At 38.6% G+C, this 27,754-nt stretch overlaps 1 protein-coding gene across 7 annotated transcripts in view; it reads left to right on the top strand.

The window, feature by feature from the left end:
• Positions 1–27,754, top strand: part of CNKSR2 (connector enhancer of kinase suppressor of Ras 2) — a 207,917-nt gene that overhangs the window by 15,466 nt on the left and 164,697 nt on the right. For all 7 annotated transcript variants that reach the window (XM_050332516.1, XM_050332517.1, XM_050332518.1 and 4 more), the window contains exon 2: positions 21,139–21,302. In XM_050332516.1, the coding sequence (XP_050188473.1) occupies positions 21,139–21,302 (164 nt within the window). The remainder of the gene's footprint in view (positions 1–21,138; positions 21,303–27,754) is intronic.

Genomic DNA, 27,754 nt, shown 5'->3' on the forward strand with positions numbered 1-27,754 from the left:
TGCCAAAGGCATGTGGGGCTTCAGTACAGATTGCCCGGTAAGTCACCAGTTATGAATCTGGTCATAATAGGACTTCAAGGATTTTTAGAAGTGCCATAAAGAGATGTGTACCAGATCATTTGGTGAGTCTGTACAGTATGTTCATGTGTTAAAAGATGCTCAAAATATCAGCTGAGATCCTCAAGAGTACTCATTATTAGTAGTGATAGTAAATGCTGACATTCTGGTAAGTTCTAGCTTTTATTTGCACCAGTATTTGGGATGGCTTTTAAAGGAATGTTTTTTGAAGGGTATTTATGGACTTTCTTAAGGAAAATTTGAAATGACATTATCTTGCTAAACCATTTCTGTTTCTGAGTTTGCATGAAAGAAATGATGATATTAAGAGATCAAGACTGGTAGGAAAAGCAACATGACATAGAAATTACAGTAAACCAAAGTAACTAATGTGACATGTCTTGCATAAACTATACACCAATTTTCTTGTTTTATTTCCTAATGGTAAATTATGATGACAAATGCTTATGGCATTACCGTAGGCCAAAGGCAGGTTACAGGGAAGAGCAGGTGGAGATGCTTTTATACTCTTGGTAGAGGGGACTAAAAGAAGGTCTTCCTGGCTCTTGCTTTGGCGGTTACTGGTGTGGGCACCGAGCTGCTGATGTGTGAGCAAGGTGTGTGTAGCAGGGTCACTGCACCAGAGCCACCAGTGGGCCAGGGTGGAGGTGTCTCTTGCCATGGCCCTGAGCCGTCCTACAGCGTTCATGGATTATTGTTGTGCTCGCTGGGGTTGAAATTGCCTGGCCCATGAGACAGGCCTGCGTCCAAAGAAAGGGCGCGGTAAAGTCCCACAGTTAACAAAGAAATTTCTCTCGGGTTGGTTAATCTGTAGAAGGCACGGGGAGGGTGGTGGTGGTGGTGTTAATACTGTGCTTTAATTAGTGGTAGGTTTCTGAAATTGGTGGCTGTGCCTTACAAAAGCGTGGACTGTGCAGAGCAGGGGGAAATGAGAAAGCCTTGTCAGTGGGTAGGCATGAGCAGAGACACTTGGAAAGACAGGTGGAAGACAGTCCTATAAAGAGCAACTCTGTGTCACCAGCACTTAAACTAGCAGGTCTGCGATGTTCTAGTTCTGATTCAAGCAAAGCAAAAGAGTCAGGTTTATTCATTGCTCTACTGTGCAGTGAGAAGCTCTGTAACAATTGACAGTTCTGTCATGTTTTGAACACTCATTAACACTTCAGTATAGCTATTAAAGGACATGAAACGTTTAATCACTATGTCTTTTCTTGTTAGCAGTAGTCACTAGTGCAATGCTTTTTAAAAAATTGTAATTAAGTGAAAATTGTACTTTAACAGTTTTACTTGGGATGCAGCAATTTCAAACATTGAGATTACTGGCCTAAGGAAACTACATATTCTTCTCCCTGAAATAATGTTTTTAAACTCTTGAAATAGTAACATAATAATTCTACATGTCATGTAGAAGCCTGGAAGATACCCTTTTACTCTCTCTAAATGTTTGGGCATTTTTAGTGTGTGGTGCAAAGGTAGAACTTTTACTCGTGATTGAAACTACTGATTTCTCATCTTCTAAAGGTCTGCTATTTAATGAAATATAAGCGTGATGCAGCTCTGGGTCTGTTAACAGTGAGACACTCATTGAATTGCTTTTTCTTCCCTAGTACTAGTTAGCTATTAAAAAACCTATTTGGAATAGACTTCTGGCTAAGTTTGAAAAGGAGCTCTCTCAATTATAGATTAAAGGAAAGTTTATAAGCCTCAGAAATCCTCAAAATACCCAAGCACAGTCTTTTACTATGTTTTCAGTCTCATGTTCAAAAAGGTTCAAAATAACGGTAAAATAAAACAGCTCATTCCTTCGGGGGTGTGTAATTGTAGGACCTTTTTCTTAAATCAAGATCTGTTCCTTTGCCCAAAATCAGAATTTAATCAAAATAATTTTTCATGTAACTACTTGTATTCTAGAAGTACAGAATATGTAAAAGATTAAAAATAAACACCCATTTTTAATAGTATGTTCCAGGGAGCTCTGAAGGGTATGCCACGGAAAATACCACTGAAACTTTGCTAATTAACCCTTATCCTTCCCTTTTGCTCTTCTAAATGGGCAAGACCTGCCCCAAGCCATGACAGAAGTCTTTTACAGTCCCTTTGCAGTGAGAGACTCAAAGTAATGTGCATTTCAAGGCATGGACAGGGGAGGAGTAGCAATGGGTTTATACATGGAATTTGGGGATGAGAGAGAGGTGACTCATGGGTGTTGTTTCTGCTTGTAAGGATGAGTTGGGACTGGGCTGGGACATACTTCTTTCTCCTTGCCTCAGCTGCCTGTGGAGAAAGACAGTGGACTGCAGGTGATGACTCCTGCCAGTCAAAGGTCTTAGGAAGAACTGAGATGCAGGAAAAATAGACATTTTCTTCCTATAAATGTGGAATGATAAAGTTTACGGTGAAAATCTCACCACAAAAAAACAATCCCTTGTTATGTTTTTCCTGCATGCCAATGGGGTAAATTTTCCTACTGGCATTTAGAGGATGCTGAGTGATGAGGACTGGGTATGCAGAAAAAAATCTTCTCTCTGGAGCTTAGCTTCTTTCATACAGGAAAAACAACCTCTTTGCAGGTCTGGCTGAAGTGTAACTTTGGTGGTAAACAGTGGTGATGGTGAAATTGAAACGTAAGGTACAAACAAAGAGAGGTCAGTAATTACTAGAATTAAAAATTTTGTGAGCTTGACAGTACAGAAAATATTTCTTTGCAAAAGGGAAGAAGGATTGTATATACTTCGGAGCTTGTAGGATCCTAAAAATATTTTTATCCTTGGCAAAGTGTCTGAAGGTCTCAGAAACCCTAAAATGTTACGAGCACCTCACAAGGAGACATCAGGGACCTTGATTCTTGAGATTTCAGTGCGGGTTTGGGCTGGAAAGCCTCCTGTGGACAGTATATTAGATTTTGAGATTCTATGCAGAGATTAAATCTTTGAAATTTGATCAGCTACTGAATGTTCAAAACATTTGCTGATTTTTTTTTTTCAGCATAACATGGAAAATGCTTGAAGAACAAATTCATAAAAAGTTAGAATTGAGTTATTTTGCCAGTATTAAAGCTCAAATGAAGGAAGAAGGCAAGAGGCCCTATAGTTGTATAAAACTGTATCAGAATTAATTTTGGAATGTATTTTATATAGTAACGTAGTCTAATAATGTGTGTTTAATGAGAAAGCTTTTTGAAAAATATCTGCAAGTGCTGATGCCTTTGGGATTTTCCACAATATTATAAGTTAATGACATTGTTTTCTGAGAGAGACTGTGAAGGACATACTTAGTCTGATGTTTATACCTTCCATAATATCAATGAAATTATTTATTCTCTTTCTACTGACAGCTGAAAGGACATGAGTAGTTCCACAACTTTCTGGTAGAACTAAAGCATCATCACCTGAGAAGATGTACAAGCATACTTACATAAAACATCAGTGTGATCTGCTCTAGTTTTGGTAGGAGTATTCACTGGCTTGAAGTTAAAATCGTGGATGGTCTCAGAAATGAGGCCCATATTTGAGAAATACAGTGTAGCTGTGGTACATATACCTCAGAGATCTTACTCTGGGGATTTTCTGATTTTAACTTTTTTATTTCCCATGCTTTAATATTGCATTTGTGCTAGCATTTGATTTATGCATAGTTTTTTCTTAGTTACTTTATTGAGGGTGGTATGTTTTTGGGTTGCCAGTAGCTGTGAAAATAATGTAATAATGAATAGTCCTGTAAAAGTGCTTGTGTACTGACATGGTTTCTCTGTTTTATCTGGGATGAAAGGTTTACTTTCTGGGAAGCTAAAAAAAGCTTTTGGTTTTTTTTATGCCTGTAGCCTCATCAACTTTTTCTAGTTGTTCTCATACAAGGCATTTTTAAAACATTGCTTTCTCATTGTGTTTGTTTAATTGCTTCTAATTGTTTTAAAATATCTAGGCATTCACAGAGTGTTTTTTTCCTCAAGATGGGAATAGACTTTGAGAGGATTTAGACAGTACTGTTGCTACCAAATGTCTTTGGTATACATTTAAACTTGCTAATTTACTTGGTAGAATTCTTTTGAAAATTTTAGGATCTAATGATTTAAGTTGGGCTGTGAAAGCCTCTAATCCTCCGTGTCCAAATTAGCCTTCTCATCCTATGTGCAGAAAGAAGAGGAGAGACACTTTGGGATGGAATTCGATAGCATCAGACCAAACACTGAAAGATTGTTTGCACAGCTGCGTTTAAGCGGTGACCAAACTGTTAAACAACCTAGTGGGGAGAAAATGAATAGAAACTCCTGTTGGCCAGAGGACTGAGTTTCCTGGACAGTACTCAGGATGTTATGAAGTCATTGCACATGCTGGGTCAAAGCTTTTACCCATATTTTCCCCTTGTGCTTCGGAATAATTCATGCTTCGGTTTTTCATAATAATATAATTAGCTTAAAGCATCTGAAGAAAATTCTGTATTGACAAATGATGCACTATGGTGTACTTACCTATAACTTCAATTAGGGAACTTTTCCCTGCCATTAAACTGATTCACTGATGTGAGAGGAGACAGTGCCTGTATATCTGTCTTGCTTCCTTGCATATTGTAGATTATGAAACTGGACTACTGAGCAGTAATTTAATCAGTGGCATCAGAAGAGCATTAAGCTCCATTAAATGTTGGGTCATCATCAATGTCAGATGAGTATTAAATTATGGTTTGCAACTTAGCAATACTCATCCAAAAACACAGTACTTAGGTTCTTGGCAAGCATAAAACAGTTTATTATGGAACAGATGCTTCAGAGCGTAACGTATGACTGAAGTGTCAAGTTGTGTCAGAGAAGATGGGCCCAACCACCCAATGTGGTGCTCAGACTTTGTGAGTCACGTGTTAGTGAACTGCTCCCTACCTGAATGATGTGGGTTAAAAGTATTTCATTAACAGGATCTCCTGTTAAATGCTTGGAGGTCAAAGCACTGCTCTGTCTGACAAAGACTGGCTTATATAATTCTCTGCAAATGGTGGAGATGCAGTTCTGCTGTTAAGGAGGGAGGGTCCCTACAGGCTGCTCAGAGTTTGAATTTTTATGTAGAACAAACATAATTTTCTTTCTGGTTCTAGCACAACACATTGCTAGCTTGGTATTTGAAAGATATCTTCGATACCTCTGTTGCTAGTCACAGATTTTCCAAGTACCAGCATTGAAGTGGAACTAGCCACCTTTCTGGGTGGCTTTGCTGATGTTAGCAGCAGCTTTTGTGCAGCAGCTAAATCTTTGAGGCTCTTGTCAGTCTGCTACCACTTAGGAAAGCTGCGTGCTGCAGGAGATGCTGACTTTGGAGCTATGGAGGGAGAGAAGGATGAAAAATAGATGCTAGAATAAAATGTTTTTCCCATTCCTGTTTAGTTGCGAAGAGTATGAGGAGGAGATGAAGAGAGGGAGTGGGTTGGGCTGGTGGAGTAACAGATGCGCTGAGGAAAATGTTTGCTGGTGGTATTCCTGGGAAAGGAATAAATGGGAATGATGCTGGTATAGGTAAAACTTACCTGGTCTTTGTGCAGCCTCTAGCTTGGTGGTAAGATGGCTTCTCCAAACAGGAACCTTAACAAAATCTCCATACCCATCTGCTGAAGATGATGGTTGTGGTTCTTGCAAAAATCTTGCCTGTAGTTAAGATTTTCTTGTCTGATGGTAACCGTAAGTTGGTCATATAACCTTACAGGCAGAGTATCATGCCAGGGTATTTTAAGCAGTGTTAGAATTTTTTATTTATTAAAGATTGCATCACTGGTGCTCAGATGTTGCCATCTAATTTCTTGTTGCTGTGCAGAAAGCATAGTGCTTGTTTAGTCCAGTGGCCTGCAGATCGGTAAGCTGCAAGTTGACCTCAAAATAGGACAACTGGGTAGAAGGCAGTGCTCTTCAGGGAGGAGTCCTATTATTTGGCTGCAGGAAAGGCTGCCTGAGGTGATGGAGCAGTATGTTGCAAAACCACAAAAGTCTCCAGAGTCTCCTTCTGCTCATAGTTTTCACCCTAAAATTTGGGGTTTGTTTGCTTGTTGAAAAGTACTATCCCAAAAATCTGCATGTCCTATATTTTTATTTTCAAAATATATCAATAACTTGTGGAAATTTTGATACTAAGCTATTAATGTTAAAGCTTCAGATATTTTTCAATTTTCCACTTGTCTCCTTATTACAGTTGTGAAACTGGTCATTATGCAAAGAACCAGCTCTGAAGGGGCTTCATCAGAGCAGAACCTGTCAGGAGTAGGAGAATTGCACCTTATCTATATAGGCATTAGAATTGTCATTTCCTCTCTACCAGTGCTTAACTTCATGCATGCCTTATTATTAAAAGCCCTGTTGTTTCTGAAATAGTTCAGATTAGGAGAGAGATTCTAAAAGAACTAGGAGCTTTAAGGTATTGCTGTTTCTTAACCGAGGACTGAAATAATAAATAAGCACTAGGATGCATGTGATGCAGTACAAGATCAGAACACAGCTGATAAATACGTGGCTGGCATTTTGTTGGCATTTGGAAATGATGTGTTTCATACCTTAGAGCAGGTGCTTGGAACTAGAGATGTCTTCTGTTTTTCCAAAAAACCCCACTCTTCAAGTCTCACTTAGCTTCAGAAGGTTTGTTTTTAATGAGAACAGAGGAGTTCGTGGCAGGTAACAGGGACAATCATTTCCTTCAGTCTTTTGCCACAAGGAGGAAGGCAAAATCACCCAGAACTAATATGGTCAAAATAATAATTATTATTAATTAATTCAGATTTTACAACTGCTTGATAGTATATCTATCCAACTTCTTATTTCAGGTACACATTTAAGAATAAGTATGGAATAAGGAGTCTCTCACTCAGTAAAAAAATTAATACATATAACAAGTCCTTAAACTCATGAGAGTGAAAATTCAGGTATTTTCTTGTACCTTTTTGGTTTTTGTTTTTCTTATTATTTCTCTGGCTTTTGGTTAGATCTAGATGAGATGCTAACAAAATACTTGGGATTTTTATGCTGACACACCCTCTCCATCACTTTTCAATATCAATAATGCTTAAATGGGCAGGAGGTAATGGAACAAGACCAAGAAGTGCAATGCAGTTGGCTATATCCAGCTAGCATAGAAAGTGTTAAACAGCATTTACCTCTTGGTGATATCTTGAGGTCTTGAGGAAATGGACAGGAATATCCATAATTGAGACACTTTATCTCATGCTGACTGATACAAGTATTTTGTTCTACTAGCCAGGGCTATTGGAGAATAGAGGATGAAGATCACACAAAGGAAACACAAACTCAAAATTATTTCAATGATAAAACTTTACCTGTATTTTTTTCCTTCTATCTGATAAGCTATGTCAGCAATAAACCAGAGCTTGTGGAACTGCAGCTGCCATTGAATCTCAACTCTGGTTGTTTGCCAAGCCTTCCATGGGGCTTGGGGCAAGGCTGTTAGTCAGTACAGCTAAGGAAAATGCAGGAGAGCATCACTTACCTTGTGGTGCCTTCTGGAGGACTCTGTATGAGTAGAACTCTCACTGGTGGCATGCTTTCTGTGATTATTTCTGGCCTCCTTATCCATAAATTGCTTGGGAGGCTGAGCATGGTGTGCATCTTCCACCTCCCTGTAGATGGTTGTCAGTGTTGCCTGCAAGAGTGGAAAGCATGGGGATTTCAGGTTATTCTTTGGGTTCCCAGCATTAGGTGTTTGAATTGTGTGTGTATGTGTGCACTATAAAATGTTAATAACATTAAATGGCATCATTTTGCACAAGTGTATCTAGTGTACAATATTAATATTTAATGAATTAGCTAATCTCGTCTTTGGGAAAAGAGCTTCAGGGACAGGTTTCATATCATTAATTTAGTGCTGTGCAGTTTATCGTTAAAAACAAGTTGTTATTTTTGTGTGTCATGTGCACACTTTCCATGTGAATGTTCATTTCTCTTTCCTGGAGATATAACATTAACAAGACTTGAGAGACTAATGTGTCGCTGTAGATTAATACAGTCTTTGAAGGGTCTAATTCCTAGTTACTGCTTTTTGCTCACAATGATAAATTGTATGGGTGAGTGATTGTGCAAAATGAGAAACTAACTAAAGTATAACTTAGATTGTCACTTCAAGAGATTTTGTTTTTTAATTTTTATGTATTTACAACTTAGGCGAAACTGACAACATTATTTTGAAAAGTGTATTGCCAAAGAAAATAAAACCTGAACAAATATATTTTGCCATGATTCAGTTGTATGGTTTACTCTCCCACCTTACAGGCTTGCAGTTCATATTATAGATTTTAAATTATGGAGTGCGTTCCTCTCTTTTAATGATAGGGAGGGAAAGAGGGGAAGAGCAGGCATGTCAAGTTATCCTTGCATGTACTCTTACGTAAACCTCTCTACTCTGGATATAGTTTGAAGCAGATTGTGTTAGCCAAGAAGCTTAAAAACAAAATGTTTTGACTTCTTAACATAGTCTGGATCTGTGCATATTGGAATGTAATAAAGCTGTACTGGTAGGACTGTTTGTAAAGTAATTTGAACATGTTCTGTCCAATTATGGTTGATGTCATTAGGGTTCTATCTTAATTCTGAAATCTGTCCTGAGAGGAGACAGATAGAGCCAGTGAACACTGGATGATTTTGCTGGTATTAAAAGGAAAATCAGATGTAAGGGAAGGAAGAGTAATTAGGAGCATGGATGAAGTCATCATACAAGCACTCCCAACCAAGCCTAGCATCTTGTCCCTTGTTGCTTCAGAGAGAGGTTCAATGTAAGTGTATCAAAACTGCAGAATTTTTCCTGTTGCAAAGTGAATTGTCCTGCTTTTAATAATGCTGCTGGGCTGCATCAAATCCACAGACCCTGTGTGAGGACATCACCAAATAAATCTTGAAACTTTATCTGAACCATTAACAGATTTCTTCAGTGGGTGGGAGACATTGTAAAGTACGGAGGTAAAGGAAAGCTTTAACAACTGTTGTATTATTTTTTCAGGGACACAGAGTTCCAGCCTGTGCCGAAAGGATGCCTTCTGGCATTATAAATTCTTGGCAGTGAAGCTGGTTTTCGTGGTGAAGGACTATAATAAAGACTGTTGGAGGGGTTATTTGACTATTTTGTGTAATAGCATATATTAGCCCATGTGAGGGAGGAAGAGGAGGAGGGCCCTTCGTGTAACAACAACTGTGTGTTTAATGTGGCTGCTCCAGAGCACGCTGTAAAAATGCAAACATGGGAAGGCATTTGAAAGAACAACCAGTACTTATTTACTTACTTGGTTAATGCCAGGGATGTGCTTGGCTTACATAAACTTCTTCTGACTGTCTAACATTATACTTGCTTTTTCCCTGTAATATATGATTCATTCGTATTTTCAGAGGTGTGGGTATCGTATGTGAAGTGCTGGAAATGAGGAATATTAGAAGTATAGCTTTCCTTTTCTTCTTCAAGACACTCCTACACATATCAAAGTATTTGACCAGTGTTAAGTTACAGATGTTTCTTTGTCATGTGGAGGGGGATGCACAGCTTTTTCTGCCCACAACTCTAAAACCATCCCAAGTCTCACACTGTGCTGAATTGTGCAAACTCCTGCTAAAGAGAGCTTCGAGCCTGGGAATTGCATGGGCGTTGCGAGAAGGAATAATGAATGGGAGGGAGTTCACTCAGAGTTGGAAGAAAACTTCCCTCCTGTCCTGCCTGCTGAATGCTTGTACATTTGATGGCTTTGCACTTCCTATATTCATGCAGTGTGAAGCACAGCTGCAAATAATCATGGGAGACAGTGAAAAGCTATGGGAAATTAAGACTTTCATAAATTAAGTCCTGAGGGAGTCTTTCAGCCTTAGCCCCTTCTAAACTGCTTAAGAAGCCAATACCACACCTATTTAGACCAAGCCTCCTATCCTTAGGGAATATGGCGGTTGCATTTCAATGCTTACAGTCATATTTGGGAATTTGATAGTTTGTCGTTGCTATGTGGGGCATAATTGCTTAGAGGGCAGGTGTTGCACATTAGCGCAGTTACAGTTGGAGATGTGCAGCTGTAGCCCAGGGCTGGGACAGGTGGAGGGCTGGTTTGCTTTGGGTGGACTGTGTCCTTGCCAGCCCTTCCCAGCTCTGGCACTGCAGCACTGGTAGTGTGCTTGAACCTGGTGGTGCTCGCTTCAGCCTCTTCTAATGTCATTAATGCTCAGTGCTTGCTTGAGAGATGTGTTGGTGAAGTAATAAAGTCACACGCTGGTCTTAGATGGACAGTTGTTTTTCCCGTGTGAAAGAGTGGTGTAGCCTCTTTGTTTGCAGGCAGCAGAATGTTTGGTGATAAGCTATGTTTTAGTATTGTAAAATTGCTTTGTGTTAGTACAAAGATAAACCTCTAGAAACTCTTAAAGTCAGAAGGACACTTCTGAGAAAAATCTTTTGTTGAGCTGATTCGTGTGTTGTTTTGTATTGTAGGGGGATCCAATTAGTAATAAAGTTCCTCCTCATAGTCTAATGTATAGTTGCAAATTTTTATGAAAAATCAAATCCTTACAGCAGACAACTGTTGTACAAGGAAATATTTTAGAGGAGAAAAATGGTAGCATTTTAAATTTTAAAAAACAAACAAAAAAATCTGTTAAAACATAAATCAAATAAATGTTAGTTAATAGTGTTTAGATCCCTAATTTTATAATGCTGGTTGAAAAAACGCCTGTATGCTAAGATAGTTGCAATGTGTCCTGGTATACTTATGATAATTGGAGCAGAAATGTGGTGCTTTGAGGAAAAAGTTAAACATTGATTGAATCCAAGAAGACTTCCCTTTCCTGAGGTGCTCTGCAAAATGGAGTACATGTGAAGAATGGGGAGATGATTGTAAGAGTATGAAAACTGCAAAGTGAAAAAGAGGAGAAATAAAAGTAGCTGTTGAGGGATTTGTCTTTATTAGCTAGCCAGCTTGAATTTCATGGAGAAAAGAAGTTTATAGAGTTTCTTGGGTCAGGGCCATGTCTCCTTGTATGTTACTTTGTACAGTATTATGGGACCCTGAATAAGACTAGACTGGCTGGATTCCTATGTATGATAAAAATGAATTATTACATGTAAAGTGACAATGCCACTTTTACCTCTTGCTTTTTGCAAAGCTTTGATGGTATGATTCTGTCCTCAAAGCTGCTGCGAAAATCATAAGGGCATAGACTTAAGTAGGAAAAAATTGAGACAGTGATGGCTTTTCTCTTGAAATTTTGGGGGAGTATTTCATTTGGTGTTTATGGTCTTATAATCTTTATAATGCTTGGACAACTTATTGGAGAACTTCTTGTTTTGGCTCAGATGTTTCCTGTTTATCTCAAGATGCCTCCTGTATTGGGCTGAACTTCTAACCCTGAGCTTAACATCTGTCATTTTATACATTGAATTATGAACATGAATGGACACTTTCTCATCCTGTTGCCATTGGGGCTGTCGTAGGCCCCTGCAGTTGAGTGTTGTGTTTATCAGGAGTAAATGGATGTGTGCCTTGATTTGCTTCATTTGAGGGATTCCTGATATTTAATGATGATGTGGGTTGTTTGGCTCCTTTCCCTTCCACTATCAAAGAGATTTCCGCTGCCATTATCAGCTACACTAACTTTTCAGCACACTTCAGCATTTCTCATGTGCAAAGGCCACAGCTGTAGTGGAACAATGTGTTTGTTGTAATCCAATAATAAGAGTCCTAAATATAACAATAATTATAACCTCTTACATCGAGAACAATATTGATAATCAGGGATACAAACCCTTGAATTTCATAGAAATACAGCTCGACACTGGTTGTTGCAGTGTTATGCATGTTTTAAGATTTTAAATACTTTGCAAAACTTGTATGTGCTCATGTAAAGATTTGGCTTTGCTGTACAGATGGGCATAATGGAAGCAAAAAACACCCAGAGAAATATGAGTAATTACATTTATCAACAGCTAAACAGAATACTCTGGATATTATTCTCGTAATTAACAAGTCTAACTTGCCATAATAAGCACTGATTATAAGTAGTCTAACTGATTTTATTGAATATATGCCCTATTGGACATTGCACCCAGTTTGGTCTTGTGTATCTTTAAATCATGCTTGTAATTAGTCTACATGTAAGCTTCTGGTCTCTGTCCTCTTTTTAAAATTTAATTTTCTTTTTTCAATAAAACCCTTTGAAAATTTCATCAGTGTGAAATTCTTTGTAAAGTAGAGCTTTTGATAAGCGATGTATCATCCACAGAGCCTTGATGTTTCTGCAATTTTCTGATGGACAGAATTGCCATGCATTGCCAACATGGTCATGCAGTTAATATATCCAGGTCTCGTAAAAGTCCAGAGTCACAAAAGGAGAGTGTATCTGTAGGCACAGAAAGAGCAGACTCTTCAGAGTTAGATTCCTTGAGCAGGATTTAATTTTTAATTAAAAAATTTATAGTGGCTTGAGACAGTATGTATTTAATCTCAAACTTCTGTTTTGATCCATTGCTGTCACAAATACACTCTTTGATTAACAGGTTCTCACCTGGCATAATGCCATTTTCTCATTCACTTGCGGTTTTCCCTTTGACTAACCACGGGTCCTTCTCCTGGCAAGGACCTTAAAAGGAACAGAGAAATATACAAAGTCTAAAATATACTTCTATTTCAATTCCTCACTTTTTGTATCACTTCAGGATCCCAGTGTGGCACCTTCCTTATTCACCTCACGGCTGTACACAGTACCTCTGGCCTTGTAGACACACTCCTGACATTTGTAATACCTTTGGGAGAGGCTGATTTTGAGTTACGTTGCTGCTTCTCACGTTCACATCTTCTCTTTTGAGTTCTTCATTTTACAAACTTAACACACTTTTTTGAATGTAGTAGTATATACCCAGTGTATATAAAGTGGGGGTTTTAATGTATTTTGTTTCTCTTTCCTTGTCCAAAAATAGTAGTTTTTCGTTAGTAGTACCTCTCAGCTAGTGTTTTGACTGTGAACTGTTGAAGGTTCCTAGTAAAAGATACATCTACCCTAAACTGCACATGGAAAACATGTAATCTTATACTATATTCTATGAATATGCATGTTATAATTGAGGGAATAATTATTTGGATCTTCTCAGTAATTTTTAATGTTTGGTTTTAATGCTTTGGGAATTTTCTTGTACTCTGCTTTAGTCAGAGAGAGGGGGAGAGGGAGTAAGAGCCAGAATAATTCTATAGACTGAGGGACAATTATGTTTTGCAGTTAGAGGGCTTTCACCTGAAACTGCACATAAACAGTGCACAGAGTGACTGTCCAGCTCTTCTGCAAATACTACTGTAATCCAGGCATTTAGCAATTGTTTTTTTCATTAATCCTGTACCCATTCCTAAATTCTGCCTGCAATTAAAGTGTTGGATTTTTTTTCCAGTTTTAAATATATTATAATGTTTTCTCAATCTGTAATGACAGCTGCTTCTGGTAGTTTATTGAAATCCTACGTGCAGTGCTCCTCTGGGAGGGGGTGTATCTGTTTCATGGCCATCCTGTCCTCAGTAGGCATTTGCCATCTACCGCGCTTGAAACGTTCCGTTCTTTGCACCGTCTTTTGGCACTGATAACTGTGACATCTGTTTGTCACATATGAAGCCCAGGAGGTGCTGAAGACCCTGGAGCAGTGAGCATCCCTTATGTGAGCATCCCTTACGTGGGCAGAGGAAAATTATCTTTGCCTCTCAGGTGGGGAAGTGGCTGGCTTGGCTTGCTCACAGTTTCTGTGGTGGCATTAGGACTGAGGGACTTATGCCCACCTCCCATGTAGTGATTGCAGGGAAACCTGGCCTTTCCTAGTCTTGCTTCTCGTGCTCTGGTTCTAGGGAGAAAATGTGAGTGGGCAGAACTGCCTTCTGTGGACTGCCTGCAGTGTCTGTGCCCACGAGCAGCTCCCTGGTTGAGACAGAAGAAAGGGAGTAGTTTTTTGCTTCGTTGTCTTGCTCTTTGACATAACTACACCTTGTATTTTTGTATAATTGACGTGAATAGGCCAGTAGCCTACCAGCCCTGGATTAATAAAGCCTAGATGCAAATGCATATTTCATAGCAAATTGTTTTAATTTATCAGGAATTCAGCTGAACATCGAAGTTTGAAACATACTGATCAGGAAGTAGACTGATGAGCAGTTTCAAAGGTGGTCAGTCCTTAAGAAGAGTTGGCTTAAATTTAATGCATATTTTATAGTGAACAAGGGGAAAACAACTGATTTTAGAGGTCCCTTCCATCATGCTAGTTTAGGTAAAAATGTTGCAAATAATAGTTTACAATTTGAAAGGGCATTGAATAATGCTACTTAAGTGCCCAGTTTATATTAAACTCTAGTTTACTTTTTTTTTTAATGACTTTTTAAATTCTATGCTGCAGGATAAATTTGTATTTGTTAAGGTTTAAAAACTGATGGAGCTCAGATACTCTTTGTTCAGATTGAAAGAGGAATTTGTTGGCCTTATAATTAAAGAAAAAAAAGCGCCCCAGACCTGCCTTTGTTTTTTTTTTTGTTTGATTTGTTTGAAAGCTGTGTGCCTTTCCGTCCCATGCAAAATTATTCCATGGATTGTTTGTATGTTATTGCTTTTCAGTAAGTGCTTGATTTACAGAACAAGGATTTGCAAGGGAAGTTGTCAGTTTGCGTCCCAATTGTGATATAGCAGGGGAGCAGAAAAAATACTCCTTTGTCAAAGGTTCTGGTATGATAGTTAAACCTGTAATGTTCATCACCTTTTCCTTAACCACAAACTGAAAAGATGGCTGATAAGGACACAAGGTCTTTTATTTTCACTGTAGTTTTCCAATCTTAAAGAAAAATTCTTTTGCCACCAATTTGGGGAAGAATATTATACCTAGATGCCATTTTAGAACTGTGTCTTCTCATGTGTGTCTGAGCAGCTGATTTTAATTCAGATCTAGCCATATAAAAAGTCTGATTTAATACCTTTTAGTCTCTTAGAGGTAGGAGAAAAGGTTGAACTGCTTGCAGAGGAGGAGCAGACTGTGGGATCAGAACCTCAGGATATATTAAATAGAGATGCTCATTTGAGTTTGAATTACCGCAGATGCGCATGACCTGTTCTGACACCAAATTACAGGGGAGTTTGTTGGTTATCTTGTTTCAAAAGATAACCTGTTACACACATCAAAGTAAGACAATAGCTCAGAGTGATCACGAAGTGTGCCATTGTGTTATTAGTTAAGAGATTGCAGGCATGGAAGATTTCCCTGGAGGGTCGTACTGGATCTTGCAATCTTGTTCCAGAAAATCATATGAATAAAAAAAAAATTAAATTAAACATTTCCTAATCAGTTTCTATGGTACTGTTGTAATAAAAGGAATTCATTACACAGGAATCTGTCCAATTTTGCATCTGTGAAACATTAAAAATTGTTAGGGATTCGATGAACTGTGACTAGACCCATACAAGGTAGAACTCAATGACAGAGTAGGGGGAAAAAACCAGCTCAAATATGTTCTACTTGCAAGAGAAACTTTTCTAAGAAGGGGTTTTTTTAAATGTTAAAAGCATTGACTCCTCTGCAGTTTCTTTTGGAGGACCTTTCTTGTTTGCTGGTTTTTATTTGTTTATTCCCATAGGTGAGGTGGAGCTTGCTTTAGACTTAAAGAGCTGGTCCTTTTCTGTTAATGCACAGAATAGTTCATCTGTGTATCTAACACCTCAGGGATATGCCAGCTGACAAAGATGGGCAATGTATTGACATCTTAAATGCTCTTGTAGGCCCAAATCAAATGCAACATCTTAAATACTCTTGTAGGTCCCTCAAATTAAACACTCATCACTGGGTAATGAGTGTATAATGGAATCTGGACAGCATTGCCAGACTCCATGGTTGATAACCTCAGGTGGAAAGCATGTGGGGCAGGGAAGTTCTTCTTGAGGAGTTAACATCCCTGGAGGTCTGTGGTATTTGTGGAACTCAGGACCAGGAATTTTTCAAGAAAAAAAAAAAAAAGTTATGCTATATGGTTGCCTTTAAAGAGTAGGTTTAAAAGGAAGAGGACTACCATCATACTTGAACTCTTATTACTAGAACGTCTATGCCTTTATATATACTCAAAAAATCTTACCATTATTTTGGATGAGAAGCAGAGCTGTTGAATACAAAACTGTTACTCGTGTATTGGCATCACAAAACCTGTTTGATATACTATGGGGCCTTACACATTGGGAACATAATCATGAACCTCACTTTTGGACTTTGGCCACTGTTCTTGAAACATCCAGTACTGCTGGGTGTCTGACAACCTTAATCTCACCCATGGCCAGGAACAGGGAGTAGTGCATCAACCTGAGTTATTTGCTGGGATTCCTGTGGTACGTGGGCTGGGTGACAGCCTCTCATATGACGGAATCTGGGGGTAGAAGCAGAGCAGAACATGACAGCTAGAAAAATTGCTTACTACATTGAGGTCAGGGGGATGCTGGAGTTGCAGGAATATTGGAAAAGACAGTGCTCTGAAGAAATTTTTCTTTTCCTTTAGCTTCCACTCCAAGCACCTGGTGTTTTTTGGTACATCTTGTCCTGTCCCAAGTTAAATGGCATCATCAGCTGGGAACGCCTTTCCCTGCAGCTCCCTCCTGTTGATTTGAAGTCAGCAATGTCTGGCCAGCTGCTGGCAAACTGAACTTTCTGCTGAGGCTCTGGGGACAAAAGGTGTGGATGAGGAATGTTGGCAGCCATTTTACAGTATTATTATTATTATTATTATTATTATTATTGTCAATAATAAGAATTCTTATCTGTGCACAGTTTTGTTTACAAAAAGAGTTGCTGCTCTTTAATTTAGAAATAAAATGACATAAATAAATTACTTTAAAATGATGTTTAGGGAATAAGGAGAAGTATTTGTGGCAAGTTATTCTGAAAATGTCATGCAACGTGTGTGGTTAAATTATTTTGTTCTTTCCTGGCTGTGGTTTTTATGAAAGTGGTGAGTCAAGCAATTGTCAGTAATATTTTTGTTGTCTTAAACTTTTCTCTTACTCTATAGAAACTACATGCATCCTTCTAGATTACATCTGAATGACAAAAATACATAGATAGCAGGAGGAGGAAGAGTAATGCCTTTATTTAGAGTTATCTGTCAGTAGCTGTTTATTAAGTGCACCTGTCATGTCTTATTCTGGATTTGTGTTTTCCTAGTCTCTTAGCTGGTAATTCATTTTTTTGATCCTGATGACGTTGATTATTTTAATGTTATTATTCTCATTCAGCAGTCTATGTAATCAGTGTGGGACTTTAGTTCAGGAATATCAGAAATACTTATTGTCCTCATTTTTATTCATTTAGCAAAAGCACATCTATGGCGTATTTTTAATACATTTTTTAAGGTGAAATATATGTTGTCAAGAATATTTGATTTCTTTCAAAAAATAAATGCCATTATACATGGGACTGTGCTTGTAAAACAGTTAATGCAATTAATATATCAGATGGAAAACTTGGGCTGAGGAGAGCTCTGGGAAAAATTATGTACAAATATGGAAAAATTAAAAAGGCGGATAATTCATGTCAGATATTTCCATATCATGACATCTTGTGTGTATGAACAAATAAAGTGGATTCAAGATTATTTGACAAAAATTATTTCCTTTTACAACCTAATTTCAAATGTCTAAATGAGTTCCTACAGCACTGTGACTTGGTAAATGGCCTTACTGTCAGATGTTAGTCAGAGGTGAATACCCGATTATGATTTCTTCTTGTCTCGTGCTAGTAATGATGAACATTGCCTAGCATGGAAGAGAGAGGAGGCAGCATTCATACGAATTGAGGAATTGCGTTGAAAGGCCTTGGGAATATTCAGGACTCATGATCTCTGACGTGTTCTGTAGCAATGTTGTCTGAAAAAAAGAGATAAATTAAGATCTTTTCCCTGTGCATCACACTGAGTGTGCACGCTATGTGGCAAGAAGTGATGCATGATCAGTCATGGATCACCATCTTTTGTGCTCTGATAATATCACGGAACCATTTAGGTTGGAAAAGACCTTTAAAAATCGTCAAGTCCAACCATTAACCCAGCACTGCCAAGGCCACCACTAAACCATGTCCCTAAGTGCTACATCTGCACATCTTTAAAATACCTCCAGGGATGGTGACTTCATTGCTTCCCTGGGCAGCGTGTTCCAGTGCTTTACAACCCCTTCCATGAAGAAATTTTCCTAATATTCAATCTAAACCTCTAGTGGCAAAACTTTGAGGCCATTTCCTCTCATACTGTCACCAACTTCCATCTCACTACAACCTCCTTTGAGGTAGCTGTAGGGTTAGGCCACCTGGGCATACACTGGCTCACGGTCAGCTGCTGTTGACCAACACTCTCAGGGTCTTTTTCCACTGCACAGCTTTTCAGCCACTCTTACCCAAGCCTGGAGCATTGCATGGCATTGTTGTGACCCAAGTGCAGGATCTGGCACTTGGCCTTGTTGAACCTCATACAATTGACCTCAGCTCGTCAACCCATCCTGTCCATATCCTTCTTTAGAGCTTTCCTTCCCTCCACCAGATCAACTCTCACCCAGTTTGAGGTCACCTGCAAAGTGACCAAGAGTGCCCTTGACCCCCTTATCTGGATCATAAGGGTTTTAAACATGACTGGCCCCAACAGTGAGCCCTGGGGAACACTTGGGACCAGCCCCCAGCTGGATGTAACTCCACTCATCACCCATCTCATCAAGGGCCCAGTTATCCAGCTACTATTTTTACATATCCAATAAAGGCTGAAGATTCTCCTTAACCCTCCTTTGGTTGCTAATATATTTATAGAAACATTTTTTTTTCTTTCATGATGCTAGCCAAATGAAGTTCTAGTTGGGCTTTGGCCCTTCTGATTTTCTGCTTGCATAACCTCATGATATCTCTGTAATCCTCCTGAGTTTCCTGCCTTTTCTTCCAAAGGTCATAAACTTCTTTTTTTCCTGAATTCCAATGAAATTTCTCTGTTCAGGCAGACAGGTCGTCTTCCCTGATGGCTTCACTTTCAGCCCATAAGATTCCCTTCCTGAAGAATGATTTGAGAAACTATTTGATTAGAAAGGGAAACAATGGGAAGGCATAGCTGGATTAACCTAGACCTTTAAATGACTCTGTTTTCGAGGCAGAAAGTCAGGTGATAGGTTCTGGAAGTCCACTGGAATTGAGGACTTTGTCCTGTATCTTGAGCCTGGAGTGTTTGTTTTACAGCATGTTTGTGTGTGGTTTATTTTTGGTGCGTGAATTCTAGAGGTTAAAGCCATGTGAATCTTGTGCTCTGGTGTGTTGTAGCAAGGACAGCATGGCTGACTCTTGTCCCAGGGCTGAGCCAGGCACAACAGGCTTGCCTGGTACTGGCACATCCCTGCATGCAGCACCACCATGTTCCTCATGTGAGTCTCTTTTGAGGTGTGGCTACACCCTTAAAGGCGTGAATGAAAACCAAAAATGCAACAAAACCAGTTTCAGAGAAGCTTTGTGCTATGAAGTGGGGCACTTATAAGTTAACTGGGTCTCAGCAGTCAGATCAATCTTTTATCCTCCATATATCTTCAGATTTTTCAGACATTTTGATTAGCAAGTAAAAATGTTCTCAGTTCCTTGCAGCCTAACGTGCAGATGTCTTTTCAATGTTAAGGATTGTTTGATGACAATCAGAGATGAGGGTGGTATCTCTCAAGATTCAGCTAAATTAATGTATTCAGGTTTTTGTCAAGTCCTGTTACTCAGTAGCAGTCATGTTGATCCATCAGAAGGTATTCAGACACAAATGTTAAACTGACCACCAAATACTCAGGAGTCTAACTTATCCCTATGATACAGGGATGCACATGCTGAGGAGCTTCCCTGTGCTTGTCTAGCTCTCTTAGGCAAAGATTGATGGGGAAGAGATGCGTGATGGATTATCTCACATTCTGCAGTGCTCTTTGCTCCGGGTGAAAACATGTAGTCAGCTACGTGTTGTTAGACTGTTAATCAAACTGAATAGCTGGAATACATGTGAGCCTCAAAGCAGGACCTGCTGCTTTACAATCCTGCACTCAGCCATGTCCTGAGCAAAGAAAATGTGTTGCATGGCCTTCTACAATATTTTTTTGGCACAGTGGGCTTGTTTCTTCTCCCGGATTGCTCTGTTCTGAGGAGGGCACCCAGGTCTTGATATAAGTGGCTTTTCGTGCTCAGTAAGCATTTGTGTGCTGTGACTCCGTACAGGTTCTGAATTGAGGTACATTCAGTTGGATCTGCTGCTGAAGTTGTGGTCCAGTTTATGCATTTGCAGTGCTGCCACCTTTCTTCTTCTCTAGAGCTCTTTGCAGATTGTTTTAGGGGCTGGCATGTTCTGTGAACTTTCAGGTGGCTCAGCAGTGTGTGAGTTATTTTGGAGTATGAGAGGTGCTGTGATGTGGCACTGCAATTTTGTGTTTCTCTGCATGGGGACCTATAATCAAGCATCCCATGAAGGTTTGGGTTCTCAGCTGAGGTCATCTCCAGCAGCCTCTCCTTATGTGAACTACCATGGCAGAGCTATGCTGGAAGGGAGGTTAAATGGCAGTGAGAGCTATGGCATTAAACATAGTTATGCTTCCATTATTCCGTTAAAATTTGTCTCTTGCACAAAGTTTTTCCATTGTTTTCAGTCTTCTACAGTGCTGTAATAATCAATAGCATGTGTTGATACGCTGCACCCTGGGTAGGATACATGTCTTCCTCCCTTCCATTCTTTCCTCTTCTCCTCTCCCCTTCCAGATGTGATGGAGGCATTGCTAACATACTTATTATTAGGGCTGTCAGATTGACATTTATAGCACAGTACACTACAAAATTTCAGGGCTTTGTTTGGGGTTCCGGAGTATTGTCCACAGGTAAAAAAACTATAGCTGTCATTGCTTTCCAAACCTTAAGATTTCTGGGTAATATAAAATTTTTTTAAATGTTAAAATATTTCTCTTAAAGATAGGACAACTATCCTCTGTTGGCTTGATTTTTGGTTCCAGCCCATTTTTAGTTCCTGTGGCAGTACAGAATGTTGCTAACTTTTGTCTTCCCTTCTTATGTCCTTTCGTTGCAGGTCTTGATGATTGCCTGCAGCAATATATAAAGAACTTTGAGAGGGAGAAGATTAGTGGCGACCAGCTGCTACGAATTACTCATCAAGAACTGGAAGATCTTGGAGTCACACGAATTGGCCATCAGGAGCTTATCTTGGAAGCAGTAGACTTGCTCTGCGCACTGGTAAACTTCTTGGGGCAAAGTGGGGAGGAGTGAACGGTGTTTGCGTATTCACACTTTGCTATTCAAATTGCTAGTTCAAAAGACTATCTAAGTAGTTCAAGAAACTCCTCACATGTAATGTACAAACAAACTTAGCATTTTAAACCAGTGGCAAGATAAAGAGCAAAATTTATTGATAGGATGATGTTTGTTAAATAAATTGGTATTAGAGATTTAAGGCTTTCATGTCTGTCTTTGTAGAATGAAAGTTTATCTGAAATCACAAACAAACTAGTCTGGGTTTGGTTTGGAATGTAAAACAGTTATAAGTTATATATGTGAATGAAACAATTGAGTGCCAGTTGCCCTTTACAAAAAAAAAATTCTGATATTAACCATGTCGTTTTTCACTGATCCTTTCATGCAAATTATGTTTTAGATGATTATTTGAGCTTGATGAAACATAGCTGCTTGTATTTCACAGTGGAGAGGATTAAATACTCAAATAATTAGCTTATGTGTAAATAATACATAAATTTTTGATGGGGCATACAGAGGGATTTTGGTAATGGTCTTTTCAGTCAGGTCATGTCATGCATAACTGGGATTATCTGCTTGGTGAGGGGTGTGGTGCTGACTTCACCATTCTTATGAACTCCTAGTGTGTGCCCATAAAGGTTAGTGATAGATTGGGCACACTATCTAGATTCTCTGCTGTTCACAGGATTGTGAACAGTCCTGTTAAGAAGTACTTGACTGCCTGAAGTGGTGTTTTGTGGATTCTTAATGCTCACTACTTTTCAAACCTCAGAAGGAGCTTTTAGAAAGCCGAATCCAGTAGAGGCAATCAAAGATAGTAGAGTAAAAGGCTCTTCAGAAGGGCTTGTGGGTTCTCCATATGCAGCAGCTTTTGTGAATACCCTGTTGTTGCATCTTTGGAAGAGAGATGTGAGGGGTAATGAAAGGACAGAGTGAAAAAAATAAATAAAAAGTATAAAAAGAAAGTAAAAAAAGGGGGGAAGCTTTTTCATAAAGGAAGACATCTGATTTTAAACACATCTTAGGTTCTCTTTAGAATATTGTTTCTAATAAAGTTGCAGTGTAGTTCAGTGCAATAAGTTAAGTCATTAATTTGTTTTTTAAATAATGAAGAAGTTGCAATCTTATAAAAAATGCTACTGGTGTAGAAGGGAATATAAGAGAGTTATTCACACAGTACTTTTCTCATCAGACAATGCAACAGAAAACTTTAATAAACCTAATAAATACTTTAATTAACTGAGATAGATAAAGCCTAAGTTAGGGTGAACACTGATGACCATTTTTCCCAGTCTCACAAGAGAGACAGATTGTGGTACTTTGAATAATAAAGTATTTTTACGGAAAAAAACCCCTTGTTTATTAGCTGAAATTTCTTTTTTCCTTGGTATGTAATTACAGATGTTATCTTTAAACAAATAAACACAGCTTCTCTTTGTAGCTCCCTTATCTTAGACAAAAGTGAATGGAACTAAGCTGAATATAAAATAAGGAATTTGTAGCAAAGGCTAACACTGCATCCTTAATGTATCCAGCAAGTCTCTCCTTCCTGGTCCTTGTTGCACATATAGTGTTGTCTGTTTTTCTGAGTTTGTCTTAAAGAAACCTTGATCACTGAAACACAATAGCATGTGTTCAGATCACATCTTCTAATTTAAGCTGAGGTTTTTGCAGTCTCACAATTGGCTCTTGATGACTCCTTGGGGATACAAAATGTGATTGTTATATTGATTTTAGTGGACTTAATTTGAATTTATTGTTCACCAATCAGATAAACCTCTTAGAAAATTTAATTCAGAGGCAATCCTTTTGGCTGTACTGGTCCTATACTTACAGGCTTTTCTTTTTTTATTGCATCAGTAAGTATCTGTCCTGGTTAGGGCTTGCCTATTTTTCTGATTTGACTCTAACGTTAGCTGTATTGTTTAGTAGAGCATTAAGCCTATGACTCCTATCTAGGATAACTACTAATGCAGGTTGTCACTATGCCATGGCTTTTTTAATGATCTGATTATTTTTTCTGTTTCACTGGAGTTTGACAGAGGTTTCATGATAGAATTTAGCATGAGTTACAAGTGTATGATCCAAATGAGTTTACATATGTTTGTATGCTGGAGATTGAGGGGGTAGGAATAGTAAAGTTAATTTTGCCTTGCAAGCATAGTCCCTGATTGATGTAAAAGTAATTATTAAAAAACAAAAGGATTGTTGCTTCTGCTTCTCGTCCCCATTCTCTCTGAGTTAGAGTGACAACCTAAATGGTTTTTGGCATCAAGGACAACTGAGGGGACAGAACCATCTCCAACTATTCATCTGTGTTCCCACTCTGCAGGGGAGAGCTTCCAATGCAGAGTTGCTCTCACTTAGGAAAGCTTCTGCAATATTGATAACTGATGGGTTTTATTCTTGACCCCCTTCCCAGCATTTTTCAAGGGTAAACTTCTACTTGCGGTTTCTGCCCTGTCAGCTGTGGATGTGGCAAGTGGCAAACCAGCTGCCTTATGTTGCATGTCTGTAGTTCATGGGGCAGCATTTTCTTCCTAGGGGAAAGTGGAGAGCCTGAACAAGCATCTCTGACTGGTATAGAGAGAGCATGGCACCTCCGTAACCCAGATGGAGGCTACTGAACAGTGCTAAACAGACAAACTGTTTGCCACAGTAATGGCTGAGAACCAGTTATGATTGATAGCACTATTTAAAGGATGTTCTTTACTGGGTTTTGACAGAAGGTGGGTGGGTGGGTGGCTGTGGTCTCTCACAGTATTCCCCTCCTGTCATAAACACTTGGAACAAATGGATCCTCCGGTTAGCTGAACAGAGGACAAATGGAGGCCTCTGCTATCCATCTTTAGTAGAGTCTCTGTTGGCTGCCAGCCTGCCATACTGCGCTCCTGACAGGAGAGCAGGCATTCAGGGTATGAGATTCACAGGTGTTCTTCTCCTGTGGGGCTTCAGAGAAGGGGAAATAAAGTTTTTGCCCAGCTGCTAATGCTGTTACAGGTCATGCTTGCTGATGATGGTGGGGGTGTGCATGCCACATAACCTCACTGAAGCTGAACACACTCTGGGAGAGAGCAGGCAATCTAATTAATGGGATCTGTGTCTTTCCTCTCTCCTGTCTCCCACCTCTCTCTGAGTGTGGAAGCATGTTCAATAGATTATCATGCCTTGGTGCAGCTTTGTGTTTTATAAAATCCATATGTCAGAAAGGGCAAGATAAATGAAGTCTTTGTGCTTAAAAGAAAGAAGTAGTGAGGTCTGTGATGGTATTTTGTTGCTGCTAAGAGTCTGTTGCATGGTTTTCAGTCAGTGAGAAACCACCATGATGGATTTATGCCCATAGAGTTATTTTATTTCCAGCAAGACATGTCTCTTGTTGTTCCCTTTCTGTTTAAACTGGGACATGCAGCTGAGATTGCACCGGTGGCATCAACAGGTAGATTTTTCCTTCATAGGGACGTGCATTTTTATTCATACTCATGAAATCCTCCAGAATAACTGACATCTCAAAACTGGTTGAAAATGGTAATCTAAGAGAGTACATGCCCAGCTCTAGAGATACAGGAAAAAGTGTACTGAGTTAGGTACCACAGTATTTTCTCTTCAGAGTACTCCCAGGCTATAAAACATGCAGTTGTTCATCAGTTCCAACAATCATCATTCAGATTTTAGCCTCAACATGATCCTTTTCAGTGTGATAGTGAAGCTGGTCTAAGACTACTTTACATTTCATCAATAAACAAACAGTAGTGTAGCAGACCTTTGTCCACAAATAAAATGTGATGAGCCTTGTTTCTTTGACAGTTGCTTTAAAAACTGGATATGAATGAACAACCCCAACAGAAAGTAAATTAAGGAAGGATGGAGATGATGCTTACAAAAAGAGAAATGCATAATGAAGAACAGATTACTTGGATAATTCCATCCGATAACTGTGTCAGTGTTCAGGCTTGGAGTGAATCTGGAGGTCTTGTAGCTCCTGATGTACCTCACCGGGCTGCAGAAAACAGAGAAACACATATAATTATTTTTCTATCATCTGTTTGTCAGGAGATGGATTTTTATTTATCAAAACTGGGTATGACCATATTTTGCTGAGTGTCCACAAACTCTAAATTTTATGTCTACTTGGTATCATACTTTTCCCTGAAAACACTGTGCTTTGCCTCACTGCTTGGAGAATACAAAGACTGAAGGCTGCACAGGGAAACATTGCTTCTTTCATCTCTAAGAAATTGATCTAGTTTGTGTAATATATCACCACAATGCCTTGATGCATGAGGATTCTTTTTTTTTGTTTGCTTCTCCAAAATAACTTGTTCGTTTTGTTTACATGAAGATTAAATTAGATTAATTTAATTCTGAACATATTGAAATATTTTTTTAAACAGAAACTTTAAAAATAGAAGATATTTTGTTCTGGAAAGATAAGAATATTTCAAAAACTTCACAAATTATTTTTGGATGCTTTGAAGTTTTCCATAAGCAAAGAACTTTGTAAGTCCCTGTAAATTTGCAAAATACTTCTTCGGGGAATCTACATTTGTGTAGAATAGAGTTTGGTTAAACAATAAAGTAAAACAGGTTTTTTTGCTTTATACAGCATACTGGTTTCAATACTAGTTTCATGCTACTTATTTAAATCTGCTATGGATGCACAGGAATTTATTATACTGTATATTTGAATCTGTAAAGCTAGAAGATTGCAGCAGATGAAATAGCATTATTATTTGGCAGAGAAAACATTGGTGTGCACTAACAGCATGAAATTACTTATAATTTACCACTAACACAAAACATTTATATGCAAATGAATGTAAAAAATAGACCTTCTTTACCCATGAATGATTTGATTCCTCTTAAGAATTATGCCTTTTATCTTAATTTCGTCTTCCTGCCATTTCTCACACAGAAATCTTTTCCTTTGCACTTATCACTAGTCAGATCTTAAAACTACTTTTGTCAGTAACAGTGAATATTAGACTTACTCATCATAGTACTAAATGAGAAAGACTTTATTTCAGAATGGAGATTTGTATGTAGTGGATTACTTACCCTTTTCACTGTTGCCCTTTGCAAGCTGAAGTTCTGCTTATATACCATGTGCCTTCCTGTCTTCAACCTGAGCTGGCTTCACTGCAGAGAAGGAAATCATGAAGTCCATGACCAGATCAATAAAGCTAAGGAATTAAAGGGTTTCTATCAATAAAGCTATGGAATTAAAGGGTTTCTGATAGCTCATGTAGATCACATTAAAAATGTGTTAGCAAATCTTTTACAGCGAAATGCAGTAAACTCTGTGGTTTGCCAAAGACAGTAAATGTGTCTGTATGCAAAGGGTGAACGTCCTTCCTCTCACCAGTCTCAAGAATCAGTTATGGATCCTAGATACTTTTCTTGATTGTTCTATATTTCTTTGGAATGTTTGAAGGTTTGGGTGAGTACAAAATATTCATAGACTCATAGCATGGTTTGGGTTAGAAGGAGCCTTTATAAAAATTGAACCCCCTAGTTAAAAGCAGACTGAATGAAAAGACCTGTTACATTGTAAAATGTTTTAAAGAAGTAGTGTGCTCATAACAATTACTTAATTCCTTTTTTAAAAAAAAATATTTTAAACTACCAGTTAGCTGTTTAAGACTTTGTGAAATGTGTTTAACTGAATATGTAACTAGTAGTTTCAGTTGTGGAGACATAAGAGCACTTGACTGACTAAGGGCAAAATTACATGAGAAAACAGAAAAACAAAAAAGTAATGAGCACTTGGTGTTTCAGAGTCTGTTGATTGAATAAGAGTAAGAAGAATAGTTTATATAATTGCTCTGTTAGTGCTACAAAGCGTGACCAGGGCTTGGCTTTTTGATGTGTTGCTTGATTGGGCTGTAGAAAAAGAAGGGCATTTTTCAAGAAAGGGTTTAATGATGATGATTATGAATCTTTCCTAGGTTCTGCAGGGCTATAAGTGTCATGCACCTGAGGTTTTTTTAGTGACTGTAAACATTTAGGACAAATATTTACACTCTTTGAAACCGTTTGCCTTTTAATCAGTGTATGTTTAATAAATGCAGTAAATGATACTTGAGCTATCTTGGTTTTTGTTCTTATCTACTTACTCTGTGTTTATGAAACAGATGTGTTAGGATCATACGTTGTGCACTTCTAAATTACCCCATATGTCAGTGCTATTTGAAGGAGAGATAACCTTAGTGCTGGCATTTTGTGACGCTGGAAGAAGGGCCGTTAGAAATATATGTTGTAGGCAGATCTGATGAGGTATAAAGTTACATAAGGCACCTTCCATATGACAAGCTGTGATATCAGTTGCTAGCAGCTTTGGGCTGGTAAGCTATCTGCCTCATACTTTGTGGGATGTGTTCAGCCAAATGTTTTGGAGAATGAGGTTCAAATGCATTTTTTTTATTTTATTTTTAAAA

The sequence above is a fragment of the Myiozetetes cayanensis genome, unplaced genomic scaffold, assembly GCF_022539395.1.
Source record: "Myiozetetes cayanensis isolate MyiCay16 unplaced genomic scaffold, myiCay2020 scf5-8, whole genome shotgun sequence".
Classification (NCBI taxonomy): Eukaryota; Metazoa; Chordata; class Aves; order Passeriformes; family Tyrannidae; genus Myiozetetes; species Myiozetetes cayanensis.